The sequence below is a fragment of the Centruroides vittatus genome, unplaced genomic scaffold (assembly GCF_030686945.1).
Source record: "Centruroides vittatus isolate TY-2023 unplaced genomic scaffold, ASM3068694v2 scaffold_2931, whole genome shotgun sequence".
In the NCBI taxonomy this organism is placed as follows: Eukaryota; Metazoa; Arthropoda; class Arachnida; order Scorpiones; family Buthidae; genus Centruroides; species Centruroides vittatus.
In genome coordinates, this window is record NW_027122696.1 from 402,204 (window position 1) to 422,435 (window position 20,232).

Sequence of the window (20,232 nt, forward strand, 5' to 3'; positions counted from 1 at the left end):
ATTATATAATAGTTATTTATTTAGAATATTTATTATTTATTTAAAATTATATAATAGGTTTCGAGATATAGATGTTCTTAAACATTGAGCAGTAACAGCTTTGATTGGAGGTACGATATTGACTAATACAGTACAATAGCAAGTACACTACATATCTGTGTTAGATATAAATAAAAATATTTTCACATACCTTAACCGTAATATTTTTAACCAATAAAATGCAAGCCAAAATCGTAGCCAATCTGAGAAAAGAAGCGTACTGAATTGCAAGATATGTTTGTCGACTACAATTTATTCTATCAAAATGTAGCCGCTAAACATTGGATTTGTAATTACCCACTTCAGTCCGATATTTCGGGAGAAAATTGTTTGAGATAAAGATGGAAAATATAATGAATTTAGGCAGAAATTGCAAGGAAAAAGTGAATTTTGAGATAAACAGGTTTTTCAGATAAACATGTTTCATATAGACAGGCTTTATTGTATTTATGTAATAGTTGTACGGTTATGTAGTGATGCCACTTCGTGCGATAGCACTTTTACTAAGAATAAACGATTAATCAGCAATTTCGGCTGTAAGATTTCAAGATATCGATAAGAAAATTATGAATATTTTTGGTTCTCTGTGTTATAAAGTTAGTGATAATAAAATTGGATCGGAGCACAATGTCATAACAACTTCGCCTATTCGCTATTAAGCCAGATAACAAGATGTACTCTAGGTTCATTTTGTCACGTAACAGAAGACTCTGGATAAGACAAAGGTGAGTAGACTAATATAATTTCTGTTGCTTATTGAGTATTTTACATTCTAAATGCTTCACTTTTTACAAAAAAAGATTTTTATGTAATGTAACCGTTATAACTTATAAAACGCTAATAAATACAATTCCCAGGACAACGTTTAACAATTTATATTTTTTACTATTATGATACTGAAAAAGCTTTATTTTGAAGGTAGAGATAGGTTTAATATAGAAAGCGTAAATGCCAATGATGCATAAAAGCATTATTAAATTCGACTATACTTGAGATTTGACACACGAACTTCTTTATATCCCAATCTGCTTGATTACAACATCAAAATTTAATAGCATTTACAAGCCTCCCTAAAATGATTAAAAAATTTCGACAAAGACAGGAGTTATTGTGCTATAAATAGGGTAAAAATAATCATGTTTCCCAAACACACACTAACATACATACAGAATTTTTTTTATTCCTCAACGTTACATGTTCATCCGAGTCGAAAAATATAAAGATCTTGGAAATCATTTTTTGACCGATTTCCATGCTTTTCCAATGTTATATATAATATTAAGAAATTAAGAAGAATGTACAGATAATTATATCTTTTTGCAAGGCAGTGTTTGGTTTTACGCTAAATAATAATAAATCCAAATCTACAATTTACTCGTTTTAACAGATTAGAAGTTGTTATGATCGCAAATAAAATACAATAGTAGTGCCTAAAGAAAAATCGCTCTTATACTTAAAAAATGGCACAATTTAAATGATTATTGTTTAACATTTTAAAATGAAACGTTTCCACTCTGATTATGTTTTTTTTTTAATCAAAGGGTAAAAAAACATAGAATATGCAACAAGGAAACAGCATTTATTTCTGATTAAATAAGTAATACGTTAATACGTTTGAAACGGAGAAATGATAATACTTGTAACTATTAACTGTTTCGATCCAGACTAATTTCCTTCCTTTACATAGATAATTCACAGATAAACGTCTTTACGTTATTTATGATAAACTGTCAACGTTTATGCCAATCTTTGCACAATAATTGCAATTACAATATATAAGAATCTTTGAATAGAAAAATTCTATAAACACTTGTTCGTTGTTCAGAAAGCAGTAACCTCAGTCAATTACGCAAAAAAAGAAGGGAAAAGCGATTTCGAATTACAATAATTGACAAATTCGCATTTTCTCTCCATACACGACAGTTTTATTCTATAAGAGCGTTATCGTATTTTATTCAATTTGGATTTTTGTAATGAAAAGTTTCACACATCCCTTTTCAATTATGCTTTGCTGTTAACAATAACTTATTCCAAAGGTGGAATTGCAGAATCGATTTTCTTGATTGGTCATGTAAAAAGATTGCTCTGTAAATAGTTGTTTTCACTAGATATTGTAGATGTTTTGACTAGATAAAGTAGATATTGTGTATTGTTTCTCTGTACCTTTTCCTGGCCTCTCCGTTTACACACTCGCCTATCTAAACTTAGTCACAAGTATTTTTATTTCAAGCAGATATTAACTTACTGCAAATATAAGCGAGCGGATTTCCGTTTAGAGTAAGAAGAAAATTGCTGTGTCTTGTTCGTAAGTTTTCGAAAAAGATCGGAAAGACAAAGGTTGGTATATCAACGTATTTTCTTTTGTTACAACTAATATTCAATGACATTCTAAAGTTTCGGAATATCTTATAGATACCATCTCTGTTACATATTTATTTTGAAAATTGTAACTTCTACTATTTAAATAATTATGGGATTCAAAGGATATCTACTTTTACTTTCTGTTATTGCTAAAACCAATTTGTTAGCATAATATAGTTTAAGAAATTATTTATAAAATGAGTTTAAAATACTGAATATAATATATTAAAAATTGCAGTATCACGAAACCATAATGGATATTAAGTGTTCAATTTTCGAGGAAGAGAAAGAAGAATTTTCATGGGATGAAAATGTCTTAAAGGAATTTAAAAACTCGATCGGTAAGTACAGCTATTTGATTTTATTTAAAATATTTTCTATTGTTTTAATGTATAATTAGAAAATGCTAATTTGTTATATGAAGAGTTTAGTTACGTTTTGAAAATTCATCGTATAAAGATTAATTGTTAATATTTCGAAATATTTTCAAAAAAAGGATAGTTTATTATTGCGTACGTTTTTTAAACAATGTATAATTGTGTAAAAAGCGTAAAACAAAAATCTGTTTAGGGAATTCTGGATGCTGCCGATACCGATACCGGTATCAATACTTTTCTTCATTTATCGATACCAGTATTATTACAATTTTCACAATTTGATTTTGCAGCGGAATCAGAAACAAAAATGGAATTTTACACAGTTATACTGATATTAAAAAATCGACCATCGAGTTGCTTAACTTTCCCGACAAACTTTGGTAATGTCATCTGTTTTCAGTATTATTAAAACACACTTTTTATTTTTAAATATCATAAAATGGCAAAAAGCTTAATTTTGTTGGTAAGAATACATTCTATAATAAATTTTAAATACTGATAACAAGTAATGTTGTCATAATACTGACCCTACTGGAGATATACGCGACTCCATTTATCTCTCGTTTTTCGACCTTTAATCTGCAAAATTCAATTGCATCAATCTCCTTAATACATAAACCTACATAGAAAATACCGATACAGATATAAAATGCATTTTGCAAAAAAAAATAAAGTAAATGTGCCACATATCTCACATATAACCCAAATCTTTTAAAAAAAATTTGTAAATTCTGTTCATTTAAGAATTGCTGTGAAATTAAATGTAGCTTTTCATAAGTCGCAAAGCAGAACATTTATAATAACACCATTACGATAAATTAATTATTGATCAGTTCCTACCTTTAACTAGTTTTATTTATTTTAAAAAAAAAATTTAATATACAATAACTAATATTTCCTTTCTTTATTGATGTTAGAAGACCAAGAGATTCCTTGTGTTATGGACGACATTTTCCTTCTTGGATTTCTACGCGCTAGAAAGTTTGATATAGAAAGTTCCGTTCAGTTGCTTAAGAATTATTATAACATGAGAGTAAACAATCCTCAATTCTTTAAGAATCTTTCTCCTTCCAAATTGGAACATGTTCTGAACATGAATGTAATGCAATTTTTGCCGAAACCTGACCAGTTCGGAAGCTATATCTACGTCTCTAAATTATGTATGTTGGTGTTTTATATTCATTTGCAATTATAACAATAATTTTTTAAAGAAAAGTTAGTTAGGTTTTAAATAAGAGGTCATTTGCCTGAAGGCGCCAGTGTCAACACCAGAATTAAGTTTCAAATCAAGGTGGACTTCACCAGAATTTGTCGATCCCGTTTCACACCACCTTTTATAATATTGCGCTTAAATCTTTATTTTTACAGGTAACTGGGACACGTCTGTTGCAAGTGCAACTGAATTATTGCGTGTTTTGATGCTTTATATGGACCTACAATTAACTTTACATCGAACTCAAGAAAAGAAAATCGTTTGTATTATAGACGCTGGGGGATTATCTTTGTCGCATTTTTACCATTTCTCACCAAAAGTCATCTATTGGTTAGTTATGCTTATTGCTGTGAGTAGTTTTCATGTTATAATGCAACTTATACGTACACATTTATATCAAGTACTAAATTTTATCGCGAGATGACATGTATGATAAAACGTAATTGCTTGAATGTCATTCTATATAGCAATTATTCAGCGTTACCGTTGATATATTCAGCGTCGTGACAAATCTCTATAATGAAAGTTATTACATTTATGTTATAGTACTCTACAATGTGAAAGTAATAAAGATATATTGATAATATATGTTTAGAATTATAACTATTTAAAATGTGGTAGGGTACTTTGATTCATTCCGTATAACTTGACATAAAACACATATCTAGTAATTATAATATTGAAAATTTATATAAAGTTTTCACATTTATTTCTGAAGAACACAAGACATTTTTACGCCGGGATTTGAAATTATAAATACAAGATTTTTGTGATCTGATGTAAATTTAAAACATTCACTATTTTTCAATCTTACAATTTGAGATACGTCTTTTATAAATCAAATATAAACCTCAAATAAAATGTATTTACGATTTAAACACATTTTGGGTTACACAGAAGGGAGAATACTTTAATTCATTTTACGACAATATTTATTGAAAATTTTGATATTTTAATTATCTCTTTATATATAGCCTATACATACTGATATATTTATATGTGTTTGTTTAAATAGAAAGAATCTTATACTATTGGATACAAGGCAGTGCATTACGTAAACCTAAATATCATAATGAAAGCTATTTTAAGTGTCTTAGTCCCACTTCTGTCTGATGAACTGAAGAAAAAAGTAAGTGTTAATGATATCAATGCATGTGCATATTGCTTTTAATGATTTTTAGATTTCTACTTTTATATTTTTCTTTGTTATATTTTGTGGTTAGATACACTGTATGTCTCAACATTAAAATCGGATAAACTTTTTTGTTATTTTAATAAATTGTAATTATCTTTCAATGATAATTTGAAATTTTAAGTGTATGTTACTTTATTATATTCTATATATTGAAAATTTAAATTTAAATTACAGCTACATTTTCATTCTGATATGAAAACTTTGCACGAATTCATCAGTCCTGATTGTCTACCCTTGGAATATGGAGGAACTTTGCCAGGTTTCGATCCGTCTAAATCCAATAATATGATTAGAAGTAATGAAGAATTCTACCGAAGAAACGAAGAACAGGTGAAACTGTGTGAAGAAAGAAAGAGAAGTTCTAAAGTAGACAGCTTTAGAGACATTATCGAAGATCCAGAAGAAGAAAGATTGAAAAAGTTTATAGAAAAATTAGAAGAAAAATTTGAACGTCATTCTAACAACCCAGAAGCTTTCTTGTATTCTTTAAAAGAAGATCTGGAATTCGAAATTACTCTGTTTTAAAATGATTAGGTTTCTTTTGTACTTACTGCTGATTTACATAAACAGAAGTAGAATATAGTTTAGCCACAACTGTGTACTACACATTGAACTCGAATTATGAAATATGGTTTTCATTTTTATTTAGACGTGTAACTAATAATTTAAAATATAATTCTTACTCCATTTCTACTCAGTAAAATTGCCACTCAAAGTTATCAAAAATTGCTAGTCTTTGGCATAAACAATATTTTTTAAGAAAAACTATGAACAGACTTTTGTGTGCATACACAATGTAATGCGAACAAATGCAGAAAACTTAACTTTAAAAATTCTATTAATTTATAAAATTAGCACGTTCAATATTTTTACTGATATTTTTTATTTCTGTGAGATGACCCTGGATTCTCATCTATTTCACCCCACGAATTCTTGAATGGCGATAGATCTACACAAAAGATAGCGGTATGCTGATTACATTCTACTTTATAAATCAGGACATCGTGTGCCAAATATTCTGAAATTTAAAAGGAAAACGTTTACATATGTGAAATTGATATTATTGAATAGTGTAGATAATAAGTCAGGGGTGATAAACCAGGTAAAATTTGTATTTAGAGTAGAGTCAGATTTAATAAAATTTTACTCAATATTGCCATTTAAATATTTAAAAACTCATTATTACCTCAAAAATAAAGCTTCTGCCATTTATAATAATTAATACTTAATATAATGTATAAAATTTTTTAACAGATGGTGCCAAACATAAATTTAACTTTGAGAAAGGGTCAATGTTTTCTCTTACAATTAAACTTTATAGTACAATATAGGGACTCTTCAGAAACACCTCCCGTCTCACTGGGATAGACGTTAATTATTCGTCAGAGGTTAATATGTAAGCAAATACCTGAACTGCCTTGGACTATCGTCAAGATCTTCTGACAACAGTTCGGATAAAATTGTTTCGCGTCTTAACTCGCCACTAGACTTTTCTAAATAAAAAATATATTAATATTATCTTGTTTCATCTCGGAGGAAAATAAGTCAGAACTTATTCTTCTCCGAGATGAAACAATACAGTGCTGTCACACATTGTGCTCGGAGGAGCACAATGTGAGAAAGCACTATTTGGAGAGGACCTTTCATCCTTTATACCAAAATTTCCTCCAATCAAATTATTTGAAAGAAGCTCTCAACGCTTCCGAGACGTGACGGTAATCAGAAAAACTTGCTGATAGAGTGTGAAACATTAAGGATTAACTATCTTTTTTGGAGAAACTAAGTTGTTATCCTTTATCAAAACAGGAAGTTTTTTCTTCTACTTCACAAATTTTTTAAACATATAAAATTTCTACCAATTATATTTAATAAATATTTTGACAATTTTTTAAAATACAATAAATTTCGCGAACCTCAAAAGAATAGTCATCTTCATATAAGAATTCTGTTTGAACTGTCGCTGGAAAAACACCAAAAAAGGGCGTAGCGAGCAATTTGCGAAGTTTTTCGTATTTAAAAAAATTAAATGTCTGCAAAGATTTCAAATATTCACTTCTTTTATTTTAACAAAATTTGTTTAAATTAAGAAGGGTGGCATTATGGCAAAAGCATTCCTGTAACCCCCTTGCCGTATGAAGTCGAGCATTGTCCTGTGGAAAATGGCTCTTGGGTGCGCTGCCATGAGAGGTAACATATATAGCTGCAGGATGTCGCTAACACACTATTGGTCTGTCATGGTCACTGGATCACTACTACAGGTGAACGGCTGTAGTGTTTGATGGCACCCCAGACTATCACCCCGGCAATGGAAGTGATGTGCCGCTTTAAAACATAGGCAGGATTGAAACATTCTTCACGGGACCTCTAGACACGAACACGACCGTCGTCAGTGCCTAAATAATCTGGATTCGTAGCTGTAGACCACCCGGTTCGATTCCGTTGCGGTCCAATCCCGTCAGGAGCGACACTTCTCCAATCGGAGGCGGTGGGCATGATGTGCAATGTGTGGCACCGAAACTGATATAAGATTGTCCAGATATGAATATAAGAAATGTAAGAGTGCACTTTGTATGTTACATGTGAATTTTCGTCTGTGATTCATGCTACAGTTTTACCGATAAAATACCTACTCTAAATCAGTTATGCTGAAACATAATTGAATTAAGAGTTTTTGTGTTCTATGAAGACTTTAAAACTACGTTCTTTCTGGGTTGCGTAATAAATTATGAAAAGTGAACCGAAAAGCAATTATGTAAATAAAATGTTTTTTGCCAAAAAACCATACGTGGTAAATTTAAAAAATCACTTTAAAGTATTCTATACATTAAATAAAAGATAAGTGGTTGAAATTTTCTGAAAACATTATTTTTAACGTGTCTATTTGGCTCACTGAGCCCTTTGACATTGCATATAGAATTAATCCCGACCGAGAATTAAATGTTTTTTGACGCTCTTGTCGGTTGTAACGTCGGGCATGCACCTCCTCCCCGGAACTTGCTGGTATTAAACTGCTTTAGAGAGAACGTTAGAAGCGTGTCACCATATTTATGTTTTCGTATAAAACCGAAACAGATAAACCTACACCACAAAGATTAGTTTCGTTTTCCTATAAAATACCCAGTAGCTTTCAAAGAAATACTATTATGTTGTCGTGTAGTTAACAAAAGATTGTTTATATCCATATGTCTTTGTTTTATCCTTTAATGATTTGCAACTGTTAACACCTAAAGTCTACTTGTTTCTAAATGTAAAAAATACTATAAATTACAGGTTATCTTATAAAATTTAAACAAAACAATAAATTTATTACAACGATCTGGTAAAAATTTAGTAATTCTGATCTTTATAGAAAAACAATAAAACAATTGCGCAATTGTTCAAATTACAATCTTAATTGCATATTCATATACGCTGGACGCTGCACCAACTGGAGTCTGGAAAAAATATCTAATAATTTTTATCGGAGTAAAATTATACTTTGTTGATCGAATTGACAAAGAATATGCACGTTATTGAATTAAGAAGGTTGAAGAAATTGCCATATAGATGCCAGTATTGCGGTGAAGTGTTTACTACGAAAAACGCATTACAAGATCATTTATGGACACGGCATGGAAAAAGATCTAACCATACTTGTTCAGATGGATTCTTTAAGTACGAAGAATGCGGATTAATGTGCGAAAAATGCTTTACATTAGACAAGCGCGTTATTCTGCCTGATAAATCTTCTGAAGTACGCATTGAAATATATATTTTATTTTATTTCAATACTGAAAGGTTTTATCGCTACTTCTATTACTGAATGTAGTGTTTCTTTGTATTATACCCATCACTCCCGATTTAGTGCAGTTCAGAGTGTTCTCGAAACACAGTGTTACGAATTCAATAGTAATTCTGAAGAAGGTCACTTGAAAGTAACTATATGCGCAATAATAGCATGTTACTATTATTCAATATGTCATAAGGAAAGTAATCAACGTAAACAATACACAATACTATATGCAAAATTTAGTTCATTACCGATCATGAAGACTTTATTCACTTAAAAACCTCACAATGGCAATAAAATAAGTTAAATTACGTAGCTATTAATCGTATATAAATTATATAAACTGCTATAAAAATTATAACATATATTAACCTAAAAAATCCATAGTACTAAATCTAACAAGTACTAAGTTACGATCAAGAACACTTCCACGACTATTTTGCATATGGGGTAAATCACCTGCTAGGGTAAATCAATCTTCCCTAAATCGGAAGTTGACTGTATGTTTTAAAAATTTTTGAGAACGTAATCACTATCAAACAATTATATTTTCTTATGTAATAGAATTAATTAACTTCAACACAAGTAAAACCTTCCTTGTAATTAACTAGATAATTAAATTTGAAATTAATTACACAAGATTATTTTTTCGGGTTTAAAACTTTCTGCAATACAGAAATATTACAAATTTTCACATAATTATGCAATATATTAGACAACCCCATCTTATTATCACAGTGGTACTATATTGTCAGAAGTTATATCGACGCTATTTAACATTATTTACATTGGTTTGGCAATTTAACTTATCGAAATGTAAATGGTCGAATTTTACAGATGACCGCTATAATTCATGTTATAGCAATTTCATTTTCATATATTTCGTAACTTGTATAAATATCACCCAACAAAACAAATGGAACATACTTTTATCTGTTTATTTGAAATTATTTCATAATTTCTTACAATTTCGATTAGAATAATGAACATGAGATATTTAACAATCTTCTTTCCTTCATAAGGCTAGACAGATCAGACTAACGCTCATAATTTTATATAATAAATCACAACTTATGTTTTTAATTTTGAAAGCTTTCAAAGACATATCGTGTGCTCAAGTAGTTAAAAAGTAAGTTTGTTTACAGTCATATGTCTATGTTTATCATCTGATCTTTTACAATCTTTAATACTTCAATCGTCATAACTTTCCCTAAATGTAAAAAATACTGAAAATTACAGAATATCACATAGAAGATTAAAAAAATACTCTAAATGCAACGATCGCGTAACAATTCAATACTTCTAATTTTTATAGAAAAACAATTAAATAATTGTGCATTGTCGGGATCAACAATTCTGTTGCATATTTGTAAACGATTCATCTGGACGCAGGAAAGAAGTATCTAATAATTTATATCAAAGTTAACGTATATATTGTGGATTGAATTGATAAAAATATGCACGTTTTTGAATTCAGAAGTTTGCAGGACAACCAATATAAATGTGAATATTGCGGACGAGTGTTTGATTCGTTAGTAGCGTTAAAAAATCACCTTAATGAAACACATAAAAAACAATATAAGGATTCCTGTTCAGGTGGATCATTCAAAAGAGAAGAATGCACAATAATATACGAAGAACTCTTTAACGTAGGCAACTGCATTATACTGCCTAATTCATCTTCTGACGTACGTATTGAAATATTCATTTTACTCATTTTACATTATCGAAAGTTATAATGTTACTCCTAATTATAATATTGTGTTTAATTTCATTACTCACATCCCATCCCTTCCGATTAAGCTAAGTATCTGAGGGTTCCGAACCGCAATGTTACGAACTCAATAGTAAATCTGAGGAATGTTACTGAAAGTAACATTGTTCATATATGCGTTTTACTATTATTCAACACCTCATAAGGGAAGTAAACAATGGGAAACGAACAATACAATATGCAAAATATTGTTCATTACCAAACAATAAGACTTTCATAAATAAAGTTTAACTCTACCTTATGCATGCTCCCTAAAGTAGATTTAATAGTAAAAATAAATCTTCGTATATTTTGTTTTTGATGCACCTCCATGAGAGATCACCCATGTGTAGCATTGCCTTATTATATCAAACCAGTATTGTAGACTTTTCGCGTTTACAGCCAAAATATGTTCGTAACTGCAAAATATATTTCATTCCTGTATAAAATCTTGTTTTTTATAGGAAATTTCTGAAATATTTAAAAAATTACAAATGGATCTTAGAAAATTTGAGGAATTAAAATCAGAAAATAAACCCGAAAAAGAATGGTTTAAACTTTCAACAAAAATTAAAAATAAAAATGAAATGAAAGTTGAAGGTCGCGAAAAGAATGAAAAGAATGCAACAGAAGAAAAACAAGATCCAACAGAAGATCTTCAGAACATCTTTCCTGAAATCGAAGATAAAAAACCTGAGATCAGCAAATCCTCAAACTAATTGAAATAATTAAATTCCGGTATTGGCTGCAAAATTTTTTAAACCATATGAACACAACATTCATTTAATTTCAATTAACTTTAAATTCAATAAAACATTTTGTAAATTCAAAATTATACATATTTTAACAATCGTTATTTAGTTTAATAAAATCGTTTCAATTTTAATGCAAAATATTCCGTTTATTTTGTAATTTTTTCATGAATGACCTCTAATACTCTAATGCAGGGCTTCTTAAACTATGGGTCGCGACCCCATTTGGAGCCGCTTAGATAAATCTTGGGTCGCGAGATTTTAATACAAAATATTGAAAATAATTTGTGAAAGTTTGAAAATGGCGCGCTTTGTGTCATACGTTTCGTGAGTTGCGCTTTGTGTCACTTCTGGAGCAGCGAGTCAACGATTCAGCAACACTGATTGTAGTGTGAACTAGTATATTGTTGTCGCTTTTCAGTGTATTCAGTTGTCTCTGTTCCATTGTAACACAAGAGTGAACTGTGGTAGTACACCATTATTGTTTTTGCAAACTTGTATATATCTTCAATATATATTTTTTTTTCCTTTTTTGTTCTTGTTCCTTTTGTTTTTAACTTCCTAGAAACTTCTTCCAAGTGTGGGTGGTGAGTAACTGTGTTAGAAGACAAAAGAAAATGGGTAGCTCAGAGGTCAAAAGATAAGACATGTGAGACCACTTTTGGCTGGGACGTCGGAGAGTGAAGACGTATGGTGAAGTTGTCCAGGTCGTTTTGGCATATCTTGGGTACCCAAAAAATGCAGTTTTGATGAAAAATAGAGTATATAATTTTTGTATGTTTTTAAACAAATTCTAGAACTGTATTTTTTCATATTATATATATTGTTACCTAATAAATAAGTCATCACAAAATATTTATATATTTTTATTTTATATTTTTTTGGGTCGCGAAAAAAATCACAATCATAAATGGGGTCGTGGATTAAAGTTTAAGAAGCCCTGCTCTAATGAATGAAAATTTCTGTTGTGAATAACGAACAATTGAAGAATATTTATAAAAAAAAATATAAAATTGAAAAGAAAACAAAAACACTTAATGAAATTCTTCCCGTTAAGCCCGCCTCGAGTAACTCGTCAATTATTTCGTCTGCCTTAGATTTTCGTGCCAGTGATATTCTATACGGCATGTGAGATTTTGATTGTCATCCTTCTTTCAGAACAATCTCATTGTATTTAGCTGCTGTTCTTTTCGATGTTGGATTGATTACTCTCTGGTAAGCTTCTAGGACAATCTCTAATTTCATCCTTTCGGCAAACCTCAATCTATGTTTTTTATCCTTTTATTTCCCGATTGGGATTTGACCGTTCCGGTTGCCTTCGGTGCGACATTAAGAATGATATAACTCCGATGGCACATTCTTCTTGTATATAACGTTTTAACCCTTTATTGCCTGACGGGACTTTCTAGTCCCACTAACTTTGAAATTTTTTATTTTAGTGTGTATGCATTATAGCCTACTGGGACTTACAGGTCCTGATTGTATGAAGTGTTTTTTTTTTCTTGTAGGGGGCAGTAACCTTGAAAGTGTCTTTGTTTCAATTTTATAGAAACAAGTTTCACTTTGTTCAGAGAAATTCTGTAGTTTGAATGGTTGTAGCTGATATTGCTTGCTTTCTTGTTAGATTTTACTTATTATTTTGAAGGTACTTGTCTTTGTATTTTATTATATATATTTTAGATATGTGTAGTTTGATTTTAGTATATTATATTTTTGGAATTTATTATATTTATTGTGTAAAAGGTCAAAATATGTTTGGGACTTCTAAGTCCCTTCAGGCCTAAGGAGATTTTTTTGTAAATGTCAGGAATTTGTTTTTTGTACATTATTTTTTATAGATTTATCAATTTGTTTAACGTTTTAATAGATAATATGGATAAAAGACTTATAGATGAAGAAATAGATGATTTTTTGTTAGAAGAATTTCCATTAGATATTGATACACCTGTTGAAGACAGTAGTGATGATGAATCAGAGAATAAATGTGATAAAATATCACCACAAACTCACATAGCTTCGGCTTTATTTAGTGAAAAATCTGACAAGGATGATTCTGATGAGGAAGAATTTGCTATTAATCCATCAATAAAAAGGAATTTTAGAATACGTGAAAATGTAAGTACTGTTCCTTCTTTTTCATTAACGAAAGGAACAGTAAATCAATTTTTTGAAAATAAAGCCACATCAACAGATGTTTTCCTGACAGTTTTAGGAGAAAGTACAATAAGCAATATTGTATTTCAAAGCAATTTGTATAGCCAACAAAAACAAAGAAATATTAAGACAATTATAGAACGAGAAATGTATGGATTTCTAGGACTGCAATTTCTTTTTGGTTATCATCGTTTACCACAAACTCGTCACTATTGGTGTAGTGATATAGATTTATGCGTTCCCATTGTACGAGAAGTAATGACAAGAGAAAGATATAAACAAATTTTATCAAACTTACATGTAAATGATAACTTATCCATTCCTCTAGATAACAAAGACAGACTATATAAGATACGACCACTGATCACTACAATTAATGAAAACTTCAAAAAATTTCGACTACCAGATCAATTCCAGAGCATAGATGAAAGCATGGTAAAATTCAAAGGCCGTTCATCCCTCAAGCAATACAATCCAATGAAACCTGTGAAGAGAGGTTATAAACTCTGGTGTCGTGCTGATATGTCAGGATACATATATGAATTTATAATTTACCAAGGAAAAACACATGATGATCGTAAGAAAAAACAATTTGGTCTCGGTGGAAGTGTTGTTGCAAAGTTATCATCATCCCTTCATCATGGAAATTTTGTAATTATAATGGATAATTATTTCACATCTCTAGAGTTGTTTGAATACTTAAAATCACAGGGTGTTTATGCATGTGGAACTATTCGTTCAAATCGAGCAGGACTTCCAAAACTGGCAATTGACAAGGACTTAAAAAGAGGAGAATATGATTTCAGAATATCTGATCAGGGTATCGCATATTTCAAATGGAAAGACAATCGAAGTGTTCATTTATTATCCAATTATCATGGAACGGAAGTCGTAAATGTAAAACGCACTCAGAAGGATGGAACAAAACTAGATGTGCCAGCACCACTTGCTATCAAGGATTACAATACTCATATGGAAGGAGTCGATAAAGCTGACATGTTAAGATCATTATATGATCGAAATAGAAGATCGAAGAAATGGTGGCATAGACTGCTTTTTGCAATCATAGAAATGGCTCTTGTAAATGCTTATATAATTTTCACTGATATGAATGAAAAAGTTCCATTTTTGCAATTCAAAAGACAAGTATCGCAGGGTTTATTAACAAAAGGAAAAAAAGCATCTTCAAATAGAGGAAGACCAAAACGAAAATCGTTAGACCAAACAACTGATCCATTATCGAAAAGAAAAAAATTAGCATTTTCTGTAAGCAATGATATTAGATTACAAAATCAGGGAGGACATTGGCCCGAATTTGTTCCTAATAGAGGTCGATGTGAATATTGTGCTACAAAGCATATAGAATCAAGACCACATTCAAGATGCACACTATGTAAAGTTTTCTTGTGTGTAAACCAGAAAAAAAATTGTTTCCTAGATTTTCACCAATCATGAATTATTAAAACAATAAATTTTATTCCAGTTTTACAATAATGAAATGAACTGCAATTCATTATTTTATAAAATTTTATCATTTTTATATTGTAAAAATTCTCAAATAAATAATTATGAATTTAATCTGCCAATTTCTCTGAAAAAAATTCTTTATATAAAATAAAAATATTTTATTTATGTAATATTAAACAAAAAAGGACTTGTAAGTCCCAATATGCTGTAAAGCCTGACGGGACTTCTAAGTCCCATAATTAAAAAATTGTTATTATACATTTTAAAATTTTTTTATTAACTTATCTGTAAACAAACACCTCTTCTAATGATAAAATGAGAAATTAAAAAAATTTTTATCGAAAAATAAAAATTCAGGCAATAAAGGGTTAATTTATCGACATGCAACCACCTCTTCGTTCTGTTCTCCACTTTGTCACGTACTCTTTCCTCTATGATGACCGGTCCAACCCATCTGCCACTAATTTTGCGATAACAGAGTATTCATTTGTATATTCATTTAATGCGTAAACCCGAATCTTGTTTTATAGATAAAAGTATTAATAAATTAATACAGGAACAATTGAATTAGACAATCAAACGAGTTAACAAAGGGAATTAGAATATTTATTATATTTAATTACTTCACATTGGTTACTTTATTATTTTACACACAATATAATAACGTTGTAGTGTGATTTGAATTATATTTATATGTAATTCTGGCAGTTATTTGGTTTAAAATTTCTTTTTTATTAGAATAATTGAACCTCATTACACATGAGGAGATTCAGTAGATATACATTTTTATACTGATTATAAATGTGACATTTTCAACGCTCATATCATCATTTGAGTACACTTTTAATATGACACGTAGAGACCAAACTAACAAGGTTATTGTACTTTAACACCTCTTGCAGTGGAAAAATTCTCAAACTGGTATGTGTTTGAACCTATATTAGTTTTAACGGAACCTATTGTACATATCCTAAAATGTCACCACAGATTTGGCTGCATTTGGGCAACTAAATATATTTGTAAGCAGCGTTAAATAGGGGTAATTTAATTACGGTACGATAGCTTTGTATACGTAACTATTTAAATTGAAATTTAAAAAAAAAACGTTGTAGCATTCATTATAACGTCAGCAGCTTTTACTTAAGATCATATAAAATAACAACAATTATACCTACGATACAGTATTTTTACTTTCCTGGCATAATTAATAGAGTTAATTGAAAAATACAAATAAACATCAAACCAAACCCGATATCTTAAGCCAATACACCAACATCTGCCGTAAATAATCGAGCTAAATTTTGGTTATATGATTAATGATTAGAAATAAATTTGGCACTAGAAGTAGGCGTTAGGCGCCATCACTTATTAAAATTAATAATTATAATATTTAAATAATTTTTAGATTAAACTGGAAAATAAACCGGCCCGAAGCAGGACTCCAACCGCAACTTCCGCTTACCGCGCGGACGCTTTTCACGTTAATAATTATAATATTTAAAGTTATTTAAATATTATAATTATTTATTTTAATAAGAGATGGCGCCTAACGCTTATTTCTAGTGTCAAATTTATTTCTAATCTTTAATCATACATCCAAAATTTAGCCCGATTATTTTCGGCAGATGTAGGAGTATTAGTTTATTGATTTGGCCTGTAAACAGTTCATACAACGATAGAAAACATACCGATACTGTTTATAATATCAAACTGTTTTCTGTTCACTCTGTTATAAATCAGCTTTAATAATTTGACCTAAAGTACAGAGCAGGTGATTGGATAGCGCGTGTTAACCAAAGTTCCAAACCAGAAATTATCACTCATTAAATCTTCTAATGTACTGTACATGGACAACGTAAAACTTTAAGCATCCACATAAAACAACTTCATCAATTCCTACAAAACACACATTCATACACCAAGGACATACAAATGGAGCCTAGACAATTGTAAAACACTTTACGTAGAAAAAGGAGTCCTGAAGAAAGAAATTTTCCACTTTGAAACCATGAATCCGTTATTAAATCCGTGGAAGAGGGCAAGTTCCACAAGTATTTAGGATTCCATCAGGCCAAACTAACAGAACGTACGCAAAAAAGCAACGATTAATTAACCATTTCACGTAAAGATGGCAGACGTGCCTGATTGACATAGTTAACCTTTATTACAAACAAATACAGACACTGCAAGAGTTTTTCTACAAAAAACAATAAATATCACAGTCACATAAAGTAGTAATTCTAGTAGGCTCAAACACACCAATAAATTTACACTCACAACATATAGACAGGAAACAACATATAAAAACCATAGACACCATTAAGCAATAGAATATTCAAAAGCCACTCCATTGCAGACATCCTTACGTCCTGGCCCAGGATTTTGTTGACATAAGTGTGCGTGAAACAGTTGGTTTGCTGGAGATGCCTCTTTTGGTAGAAAAAAAATTCATGATAACCATACAGGACCAGGTCAAAAATATTAGAAACTACAGAAAACATGCTTAAAGATAAAACGCTCACAAATGACACATGCAGAAAATGTCACATCATGCCAGAAGCTATACAAGACATTACTTCTGGATACAAGCTCTTAGCACAGACAGATTATTTACATAGACATGATCAAATAGCAAATATAATACACCAAGAGATTTCAAACAAACACAAATTATTAGACATCCTCAAACTTTACATAAGTACATTTCACAGACAGTATTGGAAAACAACACGCACAAAATGTACTATGACAAAGCAATAACCACAGATAAAACAATTTATCGCAACAAACAAGACATCACACTCATTGACAAACAATAAAATCACATACATTATAGACATATTCATTCCAAAAACTCACAATGTATGAAACGCATGACTGAAAAAGTCAGTAAGCATACAAAACGTGCCCAGGAAATAAAGTATCTGTGACAAATTCGATAGGGTGCTTATTGTATCTGTTCTTCTTTCCTATGCAGGTCATAGCACACACTACACGAACGCCTGGACACATTACAATTCAATGAAAACACATACATCACACTACAGAAGGCCACTATATTGAACATGTCGTTGCGAGGAAATTTCTGTATATAGACACACCAATAAATTTTAATTTTTCTTTTGGTTACTATGCCTTGATTCTGGTTCGGCATTGTAAATAGCAACCAGTGTTGACCGACTATAACCCAAGATAATAATGTTAAGTTTAGAGCCAAACGGTTATGAGTTGTAATTTGAAATTTAGTACACAGTTAGGGTATGTCATGACAATGTAGGCAATAATCGGGTTTTCGAATTTTCCCCCAGAAAAAATGAGGAAAAGAATTACAGATTAGCACAAATTTGGATTTTACTGTACTATTCTAGATGTGGTGTTTTACGAGAAATCTAACATATTTTCAGACTTATGGTATAAGTCTATGATAGGTTTCTAAAGAGAGTTAACGTAATTCTTGCACGTAATACAAATGGGAAAAGTCGGCTATAATCTAATAATATTAATCTTCGCTATCGTTACGTTTCTCTTGAGCAACACCAGGCTCATGTGAAAATCACCCTCTCCCCTAATCTCTTATAACGGTTAAACTCGTTAAAAGACAAGTCCTCGATTGTTTAAATTTATTTTAATATCAGCAATATTTTAAATGTTTTACTGTTAAAAAATTTTACCAAATGTTGTAACAAACTCAACGGATGTTCGTTGAAGGAACTTTCTTAGAAGGGGAAAGGCACATAGTACTTTCCTTTCCTTAATTTCAAATATAACTGTTGTGTGTTATTGAAAGATATGATATTTTCAGTTACTTGTAAAATAATCACTTGATGTCAATCTTATATAAGAAATATGTCCGAAATCTTGTTAAAAATCTTTACATAATTTCCACTGAAGAATGGAAAGACACTCAGTTGTTGACCGGTTCAACGGAAGTTAATTTCCTTTTCTAAGTCGTTATCTTCCTGTCCAGTTGACGTCAAACACGAAAATTGTTACCTTCAATTTTTGCCCTAGACATCCTTTCACGTGAAGACATTTGCTTATTTTGATAGGTTAAAACCTCCAGAATATTAGCGAATTTCGAGCTAAAATCAAGGAGTCCACCGAATGCCTTCATCTTAGGAAAAAGTATAGTAGGTGTTCTCCACACATATATTTGACTACGAGTCTATCTTAAAGCTTCATCGTGAAAAGAAGTAGAAAAGGGCCCTCCATATGTTTGCCTATTATTAGTAGAAGATTAAAGGTTTAATAATGTGCCATTTGAAAAAGACTCCAAATAGAAAACGTCCAGAAACGTTAATTTAACGAGGTATTATGAAACTACGGAAATATTTTGTAAGCTCTCTTTCATCGCGTGCTAGGTATTAGACTTAAGATAGTGCAAGTTGTAATTCAATTATTCTTTTTTCCACTTTATTCATTTATTTGTATTATAATCTATTTTGATTTCCATTAAATTTAAGTTTTGTTAGAGTTAAGATGAAGTATTCTCTGTCTGAATGCCAATGACCTTCTTTCCAACTTACTCGCGACCTCTCCCACTTGTTATTCCGCGAGGCGATTAATAAACCAGTAGTAATCCGTGTTCCATAAAACTGATTACCTGGTGTAAAAAAAAACAACTCACAGGGAATCCTTAAAGACCCGTTTCCAACAATTAGCTGAAGCCATCCCTATATGACAAAAGAGAACAAATCATACGATTTGTATTCAATTAAGTGGTAGATAAATCACAAAGTATTTCCTACCCTCGATTACGATCTCACACTCATCTGCTGGTTTTAATGTAAAAGCCATCATCTGTTTACGTAAATGTAAGTAAAATCCCCGAAACTCTATTTTTATCTACTCGAAATGGAATTTTGTTTTGTTGCTCTCTATGTCACAATCGTTAGTACAAACAACTTTATTTGAAAAATATTAGTAACTATTATTCGATTTCATCAAACCTCTGCTCTTCTCAATTTTTATCTTCACTTTATCATAAAAAGAATTCCATCGTGCTTAACGTAGAAATAAATAAAACCATTGACCGTAAATAGTTGGTCATTGGTAGGTGCCTGACAAATAGACTGGCCACCATGCGATGTTTTGCGTTTTCTTCATGTGTCTAACACCTAAACAAAATCCGATTTCCACATATAAAGTTCTG

General features: G+C 30.6%; 2 protein-coding genes across 2 annotated transcripts; both read left to right on the forward strand.

Annotated features, from left to right (window-relative positions):
- Window positions 1-740: 740 nt before the first annotated feature.
- Window positions 741-5,771, forward strand: LOC136987968 (alpha-tocopherol transfer protein-like). Its single transcript, XM_067285736.1, has 6 exons — window positions 741-764; window positions 2,639-2,741; window positions 3,695-3,937; window positions 4,146-4,339; window positions 5,006-5,119; window positions 5,360-5,771. The coding sequence occupies exons 2-6, from the start codon at window positions 2,654-2,656 to the stop codon at window positions 5,708-5,710; spliced, it is 990 nt and encodes a 329-aa protein (XP_067141837.1). The 5' UTR covers window positions 741-764; window positions 2,639-2,653; the 3' UTR covers window positions 5,711-5,771.
- Window positions 5,772-13,427: 7,656 nt separating this feature from the next.
- On the forward strand, window positions 13,428-15,068 carry LOC136987956 (piggyBac transposable element-derived protein 3-like). The gene has a single exon (XM_067285723.1). It carries the CDS (start codon window positions 13,761-13,763, stop codon window positions 15,066-15,068), a length of 1,308 nt encoding a protein of 435 aa, XP_067141824.1. The 5' UTR covers window positions 13,428-13,760.
- The last annotated feature ends 5,164 nt before the right edge of the window (window positions 15,069-20,232 follow it).